This window comes from Eublepharis macularius, chromosome 9 (genome assembly GCF_028583425.1).
Source record: "Eublepharis macularius isolate TG4126 chromosome 9, MPM_Emac_v1.0, whole genome shotgun sequence".
In the NCBI taxonomy this organism is placed as follows: Eukaryota; Metazoa; Chordata; class Lepidosauria; order Squamata; family Eublepharidae; genus Eublepharis; species Eublepharis macularius.
Window position 1 is genome coordinate 57124038 of NC_072798.1, and position 18823 is coordinate 57142860.

Sequence of the window (18823 nt, forward strand, 5' to 3'; positions counted from 1 at the left end):
TGCAGAGACAATGCCATATGAGGTAATAATCTGAGTAGTCAGTCAACAGCTATATTGCATTAAAGGTGATTTGAAAAGCCATAGGGGGGTGGGGTGGAGAAAATGCAGAAGGAAAACAGATTAGACATTCTGTGTGAGAAAGGTACCGCAAAAAGAGCTGCACTTTGCCTGCTATAAACCAAAGCAAAAATCCTGTTTGGGAGCACCCTAAGCAGGGACGTGATAAACATTTATAAAATTACAAGTGGTGTGGCCTGCAAAAATTGATGGGTGGAGAGGATTGCAGGCAGCTATGTGGGGCTTTTCCTCTCCCTTGCAAGCACTATTGTCCTCCCCCACCCTTGAAATAATCATTTCCATTTGGCCCCTCTCCTTCTGAAATACCCTTCTCTTTCTCTCCCTCCCACCACCTTCCCCTTTTAGCCCCCCTCCTTATGAGCATCCATTCCCTTGTCCCCCAAAGATCCTTGCCCTATACCTGCCCTCTCTGCCAGACAGCCTTTCCCACCCTCCCTCTGAAATGCATCCCCCTCATTTCTTACCTTTGGCAGCAGCCGTGTGTTGGGATGGCATGGACTCCCGTGGTGCCGTGGTTCCTGGAGGCTGGCCTGTGGTGCCTCAGCACAAACACAAAAAATACTTTTGTGGTGTGTCTTGCTTTTGGAGCGGGGGTTAAACCTCCCGGTGTACTTCAGTAACATTTAAGGTTTTTTCTGCAAGCTTGGGTGATACTCCCATTTTGCAGAAAGATCTGTTGTGTTTCTCAGTGGCCCCGATCAGTGAGTTCAAGGATCCACAAGGGGAGACTTCCAAGTTAGATATATGATGCATGATGTGATGATAGTAGAGCAAGAGAGATTTCTGAGGTAGGGAATGTTTTGGAACATTTGTACAAATTGAAACTTAATCTGGGAAAATATCAACTGTAAGGCCGCGCTGCCATCTTAAACAGACACTCTTTTGTAATATTTCTTTGATGCTGAAAAACAAATTAAAAAATTAATTGTTGTCTTTGTTTGAGGGGGTAAAAAGGCACTTTTAAATTTTTGCATTCTAGGAAATGTTTAGTAAAAGGGGCTTAGTAGTATCCACTGCTGACAGTTGCTATTGAGGCTATTCAGTTTACCTGAATAATACAACGGTTCCATCAAGTAAAGGCTCAGCCATAGTAATTTATAGCGCAAACTCAGGTTTTGATCCTATTGAAAGCATTCTTTTGATGTTCATTCCAGAAAAGAGTCAGCTTAAATTTCTAGGGAAGTGATACCTACACAGGTCTTAATGACTTGGAATAGATACAGGTAAACACTCTCATCTGATGTTTCACTTTTGTATTTGGTCGTCAAGAGCTTAAGTTTAGTCTGAATAATTATTGCAGGAAGGAACTTGTTATATAGTTTTTTCCCCAGGGAAATTATTTTTGAAAAATTAACTGCATGATGGCATTGAAGACGAGTTTCCATATAACAAACAGTATTTGCAGTTTGGGAATTTACTTATACAGAAACTTGAAGGTAATTTAGTTTAAGGGCTTGTCTATGACAGAGCAAATAATTCAAAGTAGTATAATGCATATTAATGAAATAGTGCACTCCCTGGTGTGCATGATGACATCACTTCTGGAAGTGACATCATCATGCAGGGTCAAAGGTGCTCATGTGACAACGTCACACGCACCGGGGAGGGCAGAGAGAGCGGGCAGCTCTCTCTCACCACTGCCGCCGCACCCCTTGTCCCTTGTCCCTGCCGGCGTGGGCAGCACAGGAGCGGCGGTGGCCACAGCAAGAGAGAGAGCTGCAGTGGCCATGGCCTGCACTCTCGTTGTGGCTGCAGCCGCCCCTGTGCAGCCAGCGCCGGCAAGGACAAGGGGTGCGGCAGCAAGAGAGAGACAGCAGGCTGTGGCAGCCACAGCAATGGCAGTGAGAGCGGCATGCTCTTGCAACCGCCGCCTACTTTCTCTCTGTTGCCACCGCTGCCCGCTCTCGTGGCACAGGAGCGCACCCCGCACCCAGGGGCGCAGCGCGCCACCCTGGGAAGGGGCTCTCCAGGGAACGTGCCCCCCACTGGCTAGGTAAGTGGGCATAGGGGGGAGGGTGGGATCAGGGGATCCCCCGCCCCGAGCAGGGGGGTGGTAACCTTATATCTGAGATATTTTTATACCACTGAGGAAGGCCTTTGGGGTGAAATGCATCTCTCGTTTTATTGTACATCTGTACATATGGGAATGAGTTGTACTATTATTCCTCAAGATGGGTAGCCATGTTAGTTTGTCTATTGCAGTAGAAAACAGCAAGAGTCCAGTAGCACCTATAAGACTAACAAAATTTGTGGGACAGTATGAGCTTTCATGAGTCATAGCTCACTTCTTCAGATACCATCTGAAGTGAGACTTATAAAAGCTCATACCATACCACCATCCCATGGTGCGTTGAATTTTTTGCATGTGAATTGTTTGGTCTGAATATGGAACTTCATGAGCACTTTGGTGGTAACAAGTACAGCCCCTGAGGAAGTGGATGTATCGTGAAACAAGCTGAATGATCCAGCCGGCAGCTTGTAGGGCCAAGGGAGCCCCAGTTGGGCTCTCCCACCATCCTTGAAATCCACCTATCTAAAGAGATAATAAGAGGAAATCATTACTTATTTCCATTTGACCATTACATCGTCCTTACCTGCAGTTTGCAGTTGAAGAATCTCTCAAAGGGCAATTGAAGATTTGTGTTTACCTCATATTGGATGTGGACAATTGCAGCTTTACCTTCAGGAAGGTTTCCATGCTCTTTAAGTAAGAATATACGTCGATTAGGAGGACTCAGAAAAGCATTGAGAGACTTTCCTAAAGGGACGTGATTCAAAGTGACTTTGCTATTTATGCTTGTATTTAGGTTTTCTAAACTATGTGTTAAGTACACTTTGACATTGAGCACCCTTTAAACTATCAGCTGGCAGGCGGTGAGGGGGGGATCCCCCCTGCCACCTGCCAGCTGATAGTTTAAAGGGACCTGCTGTTTGCAAGGCAGGAAAGGGCCCTTTGAACTGTCAAATGCCCCTTTCCCTGCCGCTGCTAAGCGGTTGGAAAGGGGCATTTAAACTCCACGAACTGGTTCATAAACTTGCCCCAGTTCATGCCAGTTTGTGGTTCGTGAAAACCCACAAACCATGAACCTCATGGTTCAGTTTTTTTGTGGTTTGTGCCCATCTCTACATAGGAGTACATATTTAAAACAGCAGATAATACATAAGGCAATATAGAGTCTGTGGTCCCTAACTCATTAGCGAAGCATCTGATTCCCTATCCCTACATATTTCAATGTTTCCTCAAATTTCTGGTTTTTTTCAAAAGAAAAATGGAAAAAAATGTTTCTTCTTCCCTGTGGCTTCAAAATTTCTGGAAATGTTACATCTCTCTACAGCTACCTCTTCTCTTTAGTATGTCTTCAGTGATAAAGAAGCTAAATCTATACATTTAGCAAAATAAGTGGTTTTTAAATTTTACAGAACACATTGAGCTCACTATTTGAATACATCAGCATTATATATGAGTAATATAACTAAAATAATGAATGATGTGACAAATTATTTGATGCATTTGTTCTTACATACCAAATGAATAACAAGTTGTATTTTTACACAGCACAACAAACACACCAGATGACGATGTTTCTAGTAGATATTCGCGAACAACAGACAGGACAGGATATAACAGATATAGCAGGGATGCAAATTCTTCTGGGAATATCATACCAAACAGTTCTTTGGAAAAAAAGATTGAAGATCTTGAAAAGGTAAATATCATTATATAGCTGTCAGGTCTTAAAAATAATTTATAGCATGTTTGTAAAATAAAGGACAACCGAATTCTCTGTTTTAATAACATACACACCCAAATCTGGACTTGGACATGAAATTCATGGTATGAACTTGTTATGTCTTTATATTGTATTTGGGTTTTGCTTTTGGCTGGTATCTTCTTTTACTTGAACAATATTAGTAATTAAAGGTGTTTGTTTAGGGGATATTTAAATATTGCAGAAATCTTAGAAAACCAGGAAATCTTGTGTAAGCTGTACTCCAGGAAGTATATAGTTATCTCAGTGGATGCTCAGAAGCAACTGTGAGGGGCAATCTAGCCCAAGAATAATCTGTTATCTTTAGGGTAGCCTGGCAACCAGTGAAAGGGTTGAGGTGGTGATGTTTTGTGTGTTCCTATGTCACTTATGGGGAGAACCCAAATGTGACATATGGTAGCTCTAGCAATCACAAGAAACTGTTTTTACCACAAAGTTTCCAGTGATTCCTGGAGCTCTACTCAATATCACTTCTGGGATTTCCCCAGAAGGGATGCAGCGGCACACATGATGCCAGTGGGATTTTTTTCTCTTGCCACCGCTTGGAGCGGCAGTGAACAAGGATAATAATGTTGCAGAATTTATTAAATAGATCTGTACTGACTTCATGTAAATCAGTTTGCTCCATTACAAAATCTGTTTTTTAATTATTTTATTAAAACAAAATAGCATTGAACTTTAGAAAAATATCTAAAGCAGAATATATAATGGAAAGTAACATTAAACAGTATATTTCAGCCACATAGTCAAAAAAACTTTCGATTTTCCTTGAAATTCTGAAATTTGCCTATTATGTATATAAGAGGTTAATTTAGTCATTAACTCATAAGCATACAATTTATTTATCCATTCAGTCACATCTGGACAAAGTTCAGCCTTCTATTTTGTTGCATATACTACTTTTGCTGCCATCACCATATATTTAAAAAGTTCACCATGTTCTTTTGTAATATTGTCTGGCAAAATATTTATTAACATATTTTGGGTTCAGATCAAAGTAGAGGTTTAATATCTTTTGCATCTCTTCGTGTATTTTTATCCAATATCTTCTTGCCTTCTTGAATGTCTACCACTTGATACAATTTTCCCCTTCAGGATTACTTCCTCTAATTTTCCTAGACAGTTTCTGTTCAAGCTGTATCATTCTCAACAATAGAATGCAAATTGTTACTACTAGGCTTTTCCAGCACTGTTCTGATGCACCTTGGCCATCAAGGAGCCAGAATAACTATTAAACAGAGACTATGGGACACTTCTCTCCAAGCAGATAGAGAACAGGCCTCAAATGTCCCATTAGTGGGGAACAGAAAACAAATTACTCCACCCAGCTATCTCTTTTCATTGGAGTTTCCAAAATACCGCAGAGCTTTTACCTTAGCATATTTTAATGTTCTCCCATTTGCTGTCTTGGAAGGGACATACGCTCATACCCCATATGCAAATCTCTTGTGCCCCTGTCAATCTGGACAGGTAGAGACAATAGAGCATGCTCTTTTATACTGTCAGTATTATCAGGAGATTCGAACAAGGTACATCTCACCAGTTATCATGGCCCACCAGGCAGACCAAGTCAGTTTTATTCTGCCCTCCTTTTAACTGATTGCTGCAAAGAAATTACTGCTAAGGTTGCAAGGTTCTGTGCTCTGGCTAGTGTAATCAGACAGAACGCTGTTTTTCTTCTAGAAATTTTAAGATTTTAATGATTTTATCCATTTTAGCACACCGCTGTACTTAATTCTTAGACATGTGTAAATTTTAAAATTAATGCACTTATTACTTGTTGTATCTTACAGTTTATCTAGATACAAATATTTATCTTGGATTGTTTTAATAAGAGGAGTAGCATATTGAACAGTATCAACAGTAGTAGTAAGCCATCACTGAAGGAAGCCATCACTGAAGGAAGACACAAACAAGACGGCACAATTTTATGGGATAAGGCTGCTATAACTATAACTTTTATTAGGAAATATATATATATATATATACACACATACACATACACACACACACACACAACTTTTAACCACTAATGTATATTGGTATCATATTTTAGTCATATGTCGATTTTGTACTTTTGGATCATGATTTGGGGCGGTGCGCTTCCCTGTTCCTGTGTTGTGTTGGTCTTTGACTGTAACAATAAAAACTGTGAACTGTTATAGAATGTTGCATCCATGCATTGACATTTCAAGCACCTTCCACTGTAGTCCTTATTGGTTTTTGAAGTTTCCTTAGGATTAATATACCATCAGTTTTTCCTTAACATTTGACAATCCATAAATTTAATTTCTTTAGTTCATAAATTTTCCCATTGGCCCATAGAGATATTGTCTTCAAAGTTTTGCATCCATTTTATCATACAGTTTTTAACTTGTTCTGATTCTGTTTCTTATAGCAATAAGATTTTGTATACTTTTCCTAACAAGTGTTTTGGATTTTCACTGATTAGTTGTTCAAACACTGTTTTTTCTTTTGGTTGACCATCTTCTTTGGATAGTTCTTTGAATTTGGACACCACTTGATGGTACATCAACCATGGAATTTTTTCCCTTGAGCTTGAATTTATTGCTGTTTTTATTTTTATATGCTCATCCATTATATATATGCATAATGTACATGATCAATTCTGTTTCTTGTAGTAATATCATAGTAGGTATCTATTGGTGATGTCAGTGGTAAAGTTGGTGGACTTGGTCTGTTTCTATATTGAAACCATATTCTTAATAGTCCATCTCTCAAAATATGAGTGCTGTCTTGTCTTTGAATAGTTTTTAGTGATTTCTTAATCTATAAATACTTATGAATTCTTTTGTTGGTATCAGTTGTCTCTAATTTTATGTCTTCTGTTTGGATTTATAATCCAATCTGTTATGCAAACTAATGCTGTCATTTTAGTCTTTTCTTCTGTTAAGTATTTTTTTTTTATTTTATCGTATTTGTATTCCGCCCTCCCCGCGAGCAGGCTCAGGGCGGATAACAGCATTAAGAACATTTAAAACATTCCATATAAAACATTTAAAAGTTATGTAGGCAAAAAAAATCTGTTTTGCCTACATAACAAAAGAAAAAACGTTGGCATGTGACATTACTATATACTGCATACTGCGGGGATTTGGGCCATCCAGTGCATTCCTACCTGGGAATATGTCCAAATGATTACAGTAGGATACATGGGATCGGGGGATTAGGGTTACATTATAGTTCTACTTTTTACTGCATCTTCATTTTGTGTTATTTCAGGAGCTAGCAAAAGAAAGACAAGAAAACCTAAGGCTTGTAAGGATAGCACAAGACAAAGAAGAGTTGATTGATAAACTGAGGGAAGAAATTGATTTATTAAATAGGGTAAGTACTTGTTCAGTAAAGGAAGAGGAAGAGAGTATGACCTTATTATAGCTGTCATCCCTACAATTTCAATTTACATTTCAATGCTGGCTTCTTTTTTAAATAGAGGATTTGGCTGAGTTGGTTAAAAAATTATCCTGAATTTTAAGGGAGGGGAGTAGTAAAAATAAATTGTTACAAATATCCCATAATTCATTAACAAAAATAATGTAGCTAACCAGTTGATTTTGTTTCCCCTTTACAATGCTGATGATACATTACCTGTATTGAGCCATAAGCTGTAGGTTGTGGTGGGATCTCCAGATAGTCATGAAATGAAGCCTTTTTCTTAATGAGTTTTCTTTAATCCATTGGAAATCATTAAGCTCTATGACTGTCATAAGGAACCTGAAACGCCCTGTAAACCTTTTAAACAATAAACATTAATTCTTTACTTAGAAATAATTTTTTTTAAAAAGAATCTTAAATAATTTAAAGGGAAATGAATCCTATATAATTCCTTTTGTTTTGTTTCAGCATTTATATTTCAGGCAGTTGTTGTGGTTGGACAGTGTCCAAGCAGCTCATACTTTTAGTCTTTGGAATGTTATTTCTGCTATATAAACATTCCACAAAGTCTTTAAAAATATTTTGGAGTAAATTTTAAGCATTTTTGTCCACATGTCTTAACTCCATTGTGAGCCGTATGTGTGCTCCCAGTCTAGATATTTTATGCTTGACAAGTTAAAAAGACAAAAGTAAAATTGAATGTATTACATTGGAAAGCTTACATTATTTCTAATGTGTCTAATTTCTGAAGTGGATTTCACAAAGTAGTGCAAGTTTGACCCATGTATATGTTTTAGTAAAAGAATAGCTCTGTTATAATGGGCTATTAGCAATAGTTTGAATAATATAACTGTTAAAATTGAGAAATCTTAAAACACGTTTCTGCCCTTAACATCTTCCTTTTATACATTGATGTATTACAATGAAAGCCTTTAAAAATAGGAAATAATTGTATGTTCTACTATATTTTCTTCTAAAAGGACCTTGATGATATAGAAGATGAAAACGAGCAATTAAAGCAGGAAAATAAGACACTCTTAAAAGTTGTTGGACAGCTGACAAGGTAGAAGATGGCATCCTCAGTGAGGAATGAAATATGAAAACTACTGATTGAATGTTAAAAGATCAAGGCTAGAATACTTCCTGTGTTGCAATATGTCAAACAACTGTCTTTATATTTATTGTCCTGGGTGGGATGGGGAGGATTAATGTTTCACATAACGCTCTTCCTTCCTTCAGTAAAACAGTATCAAGTTCTGTGATCGCTCTTCCCAATTTTTGTCTGAGATAAATAATTCAAATATTGACATATCTTAGAACATGACATTCCTGATACTGATGGGCCTTTAGATTTATGTGTATTTGGCCCAGTTACACTCTTTAAAAAAAATCTGAGCATCAAGACTACATTTTAGTAAATGTAGATGTTATTTTTTCTCCTAAATGAAAGGAAGTAATAGGAGTAAACTTTGTTTACACAGATTCTATATATATCTTCCTATATATATAGGAAGATATTTGCTGTTTGTTTAAACAGCTGTAAAGTGCAGGTGCCTTACTACAGTACTGATGTGAAACATTTTTCAGATGGGTTACTTAATCTACAAAGAAATCTTGTATTTTGTGATTTTTTTTTACTATATCTGAAATACTGACAAAGGTAGATAGTATTTTTTCTGTATAGCTGCTCTTTGACAGAAAAAAAATAAATCACCAATCATTATCAACACTAGTGAAGTAGTTTTTAGGAAATACCCTCTGTCGCATACCATAGTTGATCACAATGCTTGCATGTCAACAATGACAATGAGTGCTTATGCAAGGGAAAATCCAGAGAGTGAAGCTCCCTTTGCAATGAATGAAGGCTCTATGAGCGTGGCACTTTGTGTCAGGATCCCATTAAATACAATACAGGAAGCCTGGTGCATTCATTTTTACAATAATAACACATGGGTATATCAGAATCTGATGTGATTCACAAAGGTTTTTGAAGCTGTGATAAGATTTTAATGAATATAGTTTACAAGAGGAAAGGTCATGATGTGTGGGCCCTTTAAGAGTATTATAGAGAAACATCTATTCTAGAATAACACTAATATTTGTGTAAAATAAAGTTTGTTGCATGGTCTGTTTTACACTAATGTCAGCCATCTGCATTACAAATGATGAAATAGTCTTTATAAATAACTGAAATGAGATTTTGTGTGGGAAGTGCATTATTCACTTTTGGTTTAAATAAATGCTGTTCATCTGGGGAATTACCCAAAGTAAAAACCTTTCTTCAAAAAAGCTCTTTCTGGTCAAAAGAAGTTCTGCTGACTTTAAAATGCAGAAGATAAAGAAGTGCATTGAAGGTTCTACTCAACATTCTGTACTGCTAATAGAGCCATACATTCATTGTATTTCTGTTTGCTGCAGTGTCTGTAATTTCGGTTTAGGCATAATTTGTAAAAATTCTCTGAGAAAAATCCAGTATTGAAACATAAAATGCGCTGATTACTAAACGGTGTGTCTATACACTGCTGAGTATATGCAAGAAGAATGCTTTGCGAAATTTATCTGTCATATTGGGGGTGTCCACCATTCCTTGCTTCTTGGAGTAGAGAAGGTTTATGCAGCACTGGCATATCCTTAGAGGTAATAATACCGAGGCAAGGCAAGAGTATGTGCTGGAACTGAATGAGAAATCGGAAAAGCATCACTAGTGCCCTGAAAAAACAATTCTGTCCTTGGTACCATATTGAGAAAGGAGAGGACAGGATATAAGGAGACAATTTTAACTGGACTACGTAGCGTTCACAAGAACATTGAGCTAATAAGTATGTAAGAGCAAAGACCACCTGTAATTTTAGTCCAAAGCAATAGTGGTGCCCCAAATGTCAATGTTCATAGTAAATGTAATTTAAAAGCATTGTTAGAGATTATAATTAGAAATACCATTTTAAACATATAAAAGAATGAAATTTCATGAAGGACTTTGAGTATTGATTCCCCAGAAAGATTGCTGTATTTGAAACAGGCCTTTAGTTATAGTGTGTTGCCCATTGCTCAAAGCCCCAAACAGTAAAATAAGCTATGGAAATTGTTTCAGTGATGATTTTCATGACTACAAATGCATTATAGCCTTTAGGAATTAACCAACTCTTTTTGGTGTGAAGGCAAGATTAATCCTCATCAGTACTTCCCTTTTAAAACTAATAGTTTTCTGTCTTGCAAGTCCTTGAGGGCAAAAAAAAAAAGTTGCGGGGGAAAAGAGTAAGATGTTACATATGGAAATAAAACAGGCCCATTTGTGTTTTTTATCATAGTGAAGCATATCATACACCTTAAAGTGCAATCTTAAGAAGAGTTATTCGAGCCCAAGCCTGTTTAAATCAATGAGCTTAGACTGGTCTGGAATAACTCTTCTTAGGATTGCACTGTTAGTATTCCAATATATATTATTTGCCTTCGTATTTTTATGAATCATTTTTAAGATTCCCGTCACTGCCAAGTGTTTATTTAGGAGATAAATACATCCAAGAAGGGATTGTTCTCATGCTCATACAACAGTTTACAACTGATGATACAAACAGAGTTGATTAATTGATGTGCAGATATCCGACAGCGCTGAATAAATTGTTCACTAATGAGTACCTCATTGGAAATATTGTCAGCACATAATAAAAAGTAGTCTTTAAAACCATGAGAACTTTAATCTTTAAAACCTCTTTTATACTGAAAACAGGGGTAAAACAAGTGAGTCTAAATAGGTATACATTTTCCACTCATATCCTTAAACAGAAGACTATGAAAAAAGACACAGTCTGTCTTTGAAAAATGGTGGTGCTTTTTTCTAGAAGCCAAACTGTTCATTCTACCCCACTGTCTTCTAGATTGTGGAGAAGGAAATACAGCGAATTTTTCCTTTTACTGCAGTAATACACACAGAGGAAGATAATATGAAATATTAAACGTACTACTAAATAGTTGGCAGCTCTAAGTGTTTGTACTGGGAAAATGAGAGAAATTGCAGGCAAGCTCTGTTTTCTTAACTGCTTTTATTTTAGGCTACCTGGTGTGAATTGACTAGCTGGCACAATCATTATATACAAAGCTTTTCATATAGTCTCAAATGTTATTTTAAATTGTATCAAGATATGTTTAGCTTACTTGATATCACAGCAGTGTGAAAATACACTGCCATAAGAGGCCCAGAAGAAGGAGCAAAGAAAATATTGCTTTGTATTGAAGGGAAAAAAGGACTTAGGACATATTGCAGATAGGGAGAAATAAGGACACAATAATATGATCAAGGCATCAAATATATTTTTCAGTGAAACTGTTAAAACACATTTTTATAAGACATGACATGGAGTTCTGTGGTCTCATATGTTCTATGGTCTTAAAGAACTGCTCACTTTTATTAGGGGTGTTCGAACTTGCATCAGTGTTGGATCAGGCATATGAAAGATGATTAAGGTTCATCCCTGTTGGGCACTGAGAGATTTCCTTGGACATCCTATACCCCTAAAACCTACTGCCGCTTCTTGCTGTGGATGGTATCAGTCCCATTCCAAATCTTTGATCATAACAAGATTGTCTTCAGCGACTGTTTACTGCACTCCTTATCAGCTGCATGAAAATACACAGAATCCTATTTGTAAGATCCGGTTTCAGACTTTGTGGCAAGGCAATGATGTATTGTGCCCAGCTTCCCAATTCCCTTCAGAGCTCCTTTCTAGTGTTAAAGTTATTGGTCTTGTGCCAATAACTAATGTACCCTTGCTGTGATGGCAGTGGGTGATACATATTGTGTATAGGAGGACTTAAATAAATTTGCTGAAATTTGCAAACTTCTGTTGAACTTATAAGACAAGTCTCCATATTGGTTGTTCCCAGCCAATGGTATTTGTATACATATCATAGTAACACACAGTACAAAGCAATGAAGTATGCAGTAATGAAATGTACAACTGAGCACCAAGTCATATGCCTTATATGATAACATAGGGATTTCAGATTTCATTGAAACTGTCATCTGTTAGTGTGTATTATATGTTCTGTTTTTGGAATGTTTTTGTTACAAATGTTTTCTGCAATATTATAGCTGCTGCCACTTTTTTAATTTTAAAAGGAGATCTTCTGTAGATGTGATCAAGAGTCATAAAACTTGTATGGATAATTAAGGGTTGTTTTTAAGAATTAGCAATTGAACCTCACTGAAAAATAAACGCTATATATTCATTTTATTTTATTGGCAAGTTAATTATTGTTTTCTGTTGAGTTTTACATCTTGCTTAGCAATAGGGTGTGTGTCCAGACGTGCACACACCACTCAGAAATTGTTAATTTAAAACACTGGCTTTCTGATGGAAAAGTGATGGAGAGAAGCTAACTGATACAGATACAAACTTCCTCTTATGTACCTTCTACAATATATTCCTCTTACGTACCTCATGTGTTGATCTAGTTTTAACTGAGTGTTCATGATGATCTGTTTTAAACCTAAGCACTTCTCTCTTTTTCAGCTTTCTTGCACACCTCCTCCTGGTCCCAAACTTCAGCATGAAACTTGGCCTAAGTAATATTTCTTGACCTTAGAGGTGTGTGATCCCATAACAACAATCTATCTTTTGAAGTGATCATATCTTACTCATTTCTCACATTACCCTTAGAAGGGACAGAACATCTCAGTGCAGGCATGTACAATCCAAATCACTTAGACTGCCTTCTTTTACATTTTTATTAATTAAAATGTGCTTGTGTCATAACTGTTGAATAAAGTTTTCCCACATCTTTTCTAGTTTTCTCTTCAGGCTTCAGTTTCTCATGATCAAGAAATTACAGTATTTTGAAACACTTGTAGGCATTACACTGCCTGTAGTTTGTGCACATTCCATTGTTACTGTTGATAAGTCCTAAAATGTTGGCTTGTCTCATTAGTACTTCAGCCTTGCCCATGTTGTCTGCCTGACTCCCAAAGCCAAGAGTTTGGTTTTGTTCTGAGTTGGAATGTTCTGAGTTGGTTTGCAAATATTTTGCATGTTCTTACACTGCCACCTGGAAATTGTAGTTCATTCCAGTAAGTTCTGAGCAAGTGCCAGCATGATAACACTGTTGACAGCACCACATACACTTGAAAGGTAGCTAATTTTAAATGTTGCACGATATGCCCATGATGACCTTGTGACATAAATAACCCTAGCCAGCCAGTAGAATGTGAGCATGCACCAACAAGAAATGCCAAATACAATGAAATGCACAAATGCAAATCAGATCAAAATCCTGCTCATACTAAATCGAACAACCATCAATGAGGTGATCAATTTAAGAGAAAATGGACATTGTGAGAAAAATAATCTTTGAGCTTTGAGCATCAAACCATCACTGCTAATGATGGCTGACAGTTCTTAAGCCCATACTCCATAAAAGAGGAAGGCTTAAATACACCTTAACTAGTCAGGAAGGACACCTACTACTAATTCCCTTTTCCAAATTCCATGAAAAGAATAGCGTTCTTTATTATATTTGTTCCATAGTTGATTAGACCTCTGTGCCAAAATTCTATAGTTTAGCCACACTGTTATAACAGCAGTGTTCATTGTACTCTTTTCTTTAGTACACAGAACCCAGGAATCTAAACAATATGCTTTTGTTAAGAATAAAAGGGATGTTCATCTCTTTCATAAGACTGTATTTTTAAAAAGGCTGCTGGTTGACTAATACTTGTTTGACACAGCCCATTATTATCTCTAATTTGGAAGGATTTTGTAAACCAAAAGTCTGTTGAATGACATTTTCTTTCTGTAGGAAAAATGTTAATCTCTGCTTTTGCCTGAAGGCTCTTGATAACAATGGAGCATCAGCTGATTAATAATAATCTACAAGGTACAGTTCAAGAAGTTTGGAGGTAGTATACTAGACAGTACTCTCTCTCTTAACAACAGTCCAAAAACTTCCCAGTAAAATTTATCTGTCATATTGCTTTCCTAAACAATTGCACCCTACTGAGCCCATTGACTTTTAAGAATGTATATATCCTGGTGGTTATGGGTCCTGGAAGTTCTTGACAAATATTCTATAAGTAATGAAGGAAAATTGTAGTATGCCCTTCAAGTTGTGTGATGAAATAATTCTGAAGCTTACTCTGAATGTCCTAAGTCAGCAGGGATAGGCATCATGTTTGTAGACTCCTATCACAGAGAAAAATCCACCATCAAATTGCTACAATTTTAAAGCTACAGTTTTATACATTAGGGATGTGCACACACACACACACACACACACAAAATTGGAAAATCTGGGTGTTTTTTACCAAATCAGAAAAAAATGTAGAATTCCCTAAATTCTGAGTTGATTTTCTAATTTGGTTTGACTATTTCCAAAAAAATTGGCCATGGTTTTCTATGGGAAATTCACAGGGATATCGGGTGGGCTGGGAGATTCATTTTCAACCAAACTTCACCAAACGTGAAGGGAACCTACTCCTGACTGTCCTCTAATGACCCCCACCTTCATGAAGATCAGACCCCAAGGGCCAATGTTATGGGCCTCCCAAAAAAGTGCCTCACCCACTTTCCATTCCATATGGGGAAAATATCGGGGGGGTATCCGGGGAGGAGGCATTTTTCAACCTAACTCCACCAAATTTGCAGGACGTCTACTCATCCCAGAGAAAACTCAACAGAACCAATCTGAAGCCAATGAATCGAATCCCCTAGAACAAAAGTGAAGCAAGGGGACCAATATCACACCAGAGAATCACATCCATTCTACTCAAGCTAAACTGAAGCAAGGGACACTCTTGCAACTTAGCCTAACAGAAGCAAACTGTTGCTTCTGTTGGGCTGTTTCTCTGGGATGAGCTCTGCTTGCTTTTAGGAGTGTCCCTTGGTCATGGCAGTCTTGCCCCAGTTTGTTTCTGCAATAGGACTCAGCTTTGATATTTTCCCCATAGGAAACAATGGAGTAACTGTGGGCCCATAGAATTGTTCAGGGGCCTACAGAATTAGACCCCGGAATCCAATCTTCCTGAAACTGGGGAGGTGTTTAGAAGACAGTCAGGAGTAGGTTCCCTGCAAATTTGTGGAGTTTTCTTGAAAAATCCCACACCCAGCCCCCTGGATAGCCCAGATATTTTCCCCATAGGAATAATAGAGAGTAGGTAGGGGCACCTTCTTGGGGGAACTGGAAAATTGACCCTTGAGATCCAATCTTGATGAAACTGGGGGGGGAGCTATCTTTAAAGGAGAGTCAGTAGGTTCTGTCAACATTTGGTAAAGTTAAGTTGAAAAATGACCACCCCCAAGCCCACCAGATATCCCCCGGATTGATTTTCCCATAGAAAACAGCCGAATTTTACCAATTTTTACCTGTATCAGCAAAGCTGCAAGCCATAATGTATTTTGTAAAGAAGCAGTCTCTCAAAGTTAGATACATACCTCCTGTGCACTTTCTCAGCTTTTCCCATAGGTCTGTAGTGTGCAACTGTAGCAGAGTTTTAACCTTCTCTGAGGGATTTACCATTCAGGCTAGTGATCCTGTAATCCTGCTGCCACAGGCAGCTACCTACTGGATGAATAGATGCTCCAAGTGGCTGGCTGGATACATCATATCTCCCTAGCTTACTTTTGTCTGCCTATGTACTACCTGTTAAAAATGCACAACACGTTTAGTGTGGCTATTAAACCTAGAACAGCATTACTTTTTATGGTACCTTATGTTTGCTGAAGAAATGGTAAATATTAAATAGGATTCAGTGAGGAGACGGCATGGGGAAATTAGTGGCTGGGGCATTTCTAATCCTTGTCAAAAATATGACCTTTCCCCTGATTCAGGACAATTGCTTTCTAGTCTTGTCGCAGTATATCACTTTGTTGTCTCTTTGATATATTCAGTCCTTCTCTGTGAGAATAATTCAGGCAGGAGACTAAGGCAAAGTATTAAAACACAGTCCTGATCAGGAAGTCCTAAATGAACAAAGATAACAAAATTTCTCTTCATGCATACGCCCCTCTCTATCTCACACTTTCTTTTTTTCAGTATGTCATATCAGACAAAAGATGTCACAAAATAACAGAATAAACTTGTGGATATGACTAACAATAAGAATGACAAATAGAGTTGTGGGGTCATGACACCAGCCTTGCATACATAGTTTCTAATCCTACTTTGTATTTCCTGTAGGATGTGGCTGTGTGACAAGAACAGAGTCAATGCAAACGTTTCTGTTAGTTTAAGGAAATAACTATGCATGTTCTATCTCCACAAGGAATTTTTAATCATAAATGTCTAGAAGAATAAAATAGTTTCAGGTTCCTTGAAATGAAACATTATGACTATGAAAACCTACACACTTTTTGTTTGCCAAAATGCATTGCACAGTAAAGCAAGCACAACACATTCCTCTTACACCAGGAGCAGCATCTGTCCTCATGTCCCTTATTAGTGTAGGGTAAGAGTAATGCATTTACATGTGGCCTAGAGAATATCAAATTGTAATGAATGGAGCCATTTCCACAAAGTACAATCCAAGGACCAAGTGCAACAGTGTAGAATACAACAAAGTAAACAACTTGGATGACTACAATATTTTGTTTTCACAATATCTTCTTGCTGCATAACTAGGCTGAATGTGAAACATTTATCCCAGATTAATGCTTTTATGGGGTAATGTGTGAGAGCTGAGCAAGATGGCATTAAAATGTATGACAAGGTAAACATGGAACTTCTGTGACAACATTATTGCCTGAGGAATTTCTAGAGTACAAAGTACACATACAGTCTCTGTTAAAATTTCTTACAGCTTAGAGATACTTTTTCATAAGAGATGAGAGCAGTTGTATGAAAGACTTCATAGAATCATAGGGTTGCAAGATACCTCCAAGGGTCATCTAGTCCAACCCCATGCACAACCCCATTCACAACTACCTCCACACCCTCGTCAACACCTGCTCCATGCCCAGAAGATGGCAAAACACCGGCAGGATCCCTAGCCAAACTTGCCTGGAGGAAATTGCTTATTGACCCCAAAGTGACAATCGGCATTACCCTGGGCGTGTAAGAAGGGGCCACAAGAACTAAGGACTGATGTAACCCTTCCTTTCCTCCCTCTCATGATCTGCCTAGGTTCACAGAATCAGCATTGCTATCGGATGGCATTTGCTTAAAAACCTCCAAAGGAGAGCCCACCACCTCCCGAGGAAGGCTGTTTCACTGAGGGATCAGTATAATTGTCAGGAGTTCTTCCTAATGTTTAGCCTAAAACTCTTGATTTAATTTCAACCTGTTGGTTTTGGTCCGACCTTCTGAGGCAACGGAAAACAACTCTGCAACATCCTTTGTATGACAGCCCTTCAAGTACTTGAAGATGGTTATCATATCACCTCTCACTCATCTCCTCTTCAGGCTAAACATACTGAGCTCCTTTAACCTTTCCTCATAGGACTTGGTCTCCAGACCTCTCACCATCTTCATTGCCCTCCTCTGGACACATTCCAGCTTGTCTATATTCTTCTGAAATAGTGGTGCCCCAAACTGAATACAGTACTCTAGGTGAAGTCTACCCTCAGCTAAATTTAATTATTTTATGTTGGTACAGCTCAAGATGGGATATTTTAGTTGCTCTGAGCTACACAGAGAAGAGCTGGAAAATCAAAATAATGGAAAATATGAGGGAAAGGTTTATGTGAATTTTGCCAAATGATTGTTGAGCAAGGAAAAAACCTATTAGTGTGGACCTGAGAATATGGTTCAGCATTAGAGATGGGCACAAACCAGGGAAAAACTAATCGTGTGGTTTGTGGTTCATCGCATTTCATGAACCATGAACTTTCACGAACCTGCCTCAGTTCACGAACTGGTTTTTTTGGTTCGTGAAAATGTCACAGCCAGGTCAGCAAATTGTCACTTCCGGGTCAGCAGAAGATCACTTCTAGGCCAGCAGAAGATCTCTTCTGGGTCAGCAGAAGGTCTGCAGGAAGTCCATCCCATCGCCTTGGAAACTGATTGATCGGCGCCAGGCTGTCTGCAGTGACAAACCAAAAAACAAACCAAATGAACCAGCCTAAAGCTCATGGCGGTTTGTCAGAAATGGGCTCTGATGAATCGCCAGTTCGTGAACCACAAACCTGCGTGGTTCGTCACGATCTTTGGTTTGTATTTTGGTTCGTGCCCATCTCTATTCAGCATACATTCTTCTTAGACTTTAGGGATGGTATAGTGTAGCCATGGGATCTATGGTTGAAATCTCAGCTCAGCCTTGATGTCCTTGTATTGCAGGCTGGCCCCTGTCTCTCTGCCTCAACCTGCCCTCAAAATAGGGAAACATGCAAGCTGATTGTAGAAAACAACTATGGTAAACAAAAATAATGCAATATAAAATGCATACTGGGCAGTGTTTTGTTCTGCTTATATGAACTTTCTAACGCATTTCAAGTCTTATGCATTCAGTTTTCAAATTTCATTTTGTGTTTTACTATTATCATTTTCATACAACATGCTATATTCTCCTGCAATATTGACCCATTACAGTTTGCACTTAGGATGTGTCAGATTACAATAATAATACATTGATGATGATCATGACATATTGAGCA

The 18823-nt window shown here is 38.0% G+C and overlaps 1 protein-coding gene across 2 annotated transcripts in view; it reads left to right on the forward strand.

The window, feature by feature from the left end:
* PAWR (pro-apoptotic WT1 regulator) overlaps positions 1-12475 on the forward strand; it is a 118155-nt gene extending 105680 nt beyond the window's left edge. For both annotated transcript variants that reach the window (XM_054988333.1, XM_054988334.1), the window contains exons 5-7: positions 3635-3785; positions 7092-7196; positions 8225-12475. In XM_054988333.1, coding sequence (XP_054844308.1) covers positions 3635-3785; positions 7092-7196; positions 8225-8311 — 343 coding nt within the window. In that variant the 3' untranslated portion in view covers positions 8312-12475. The remainder of the gene's footprint in view (positions 1-3634; positions 3786-7091; positions 7197-8224) is intronic.
* The last annotated feature ends 6348 nt before the right edge of the window (positions 12476-18823 follow it).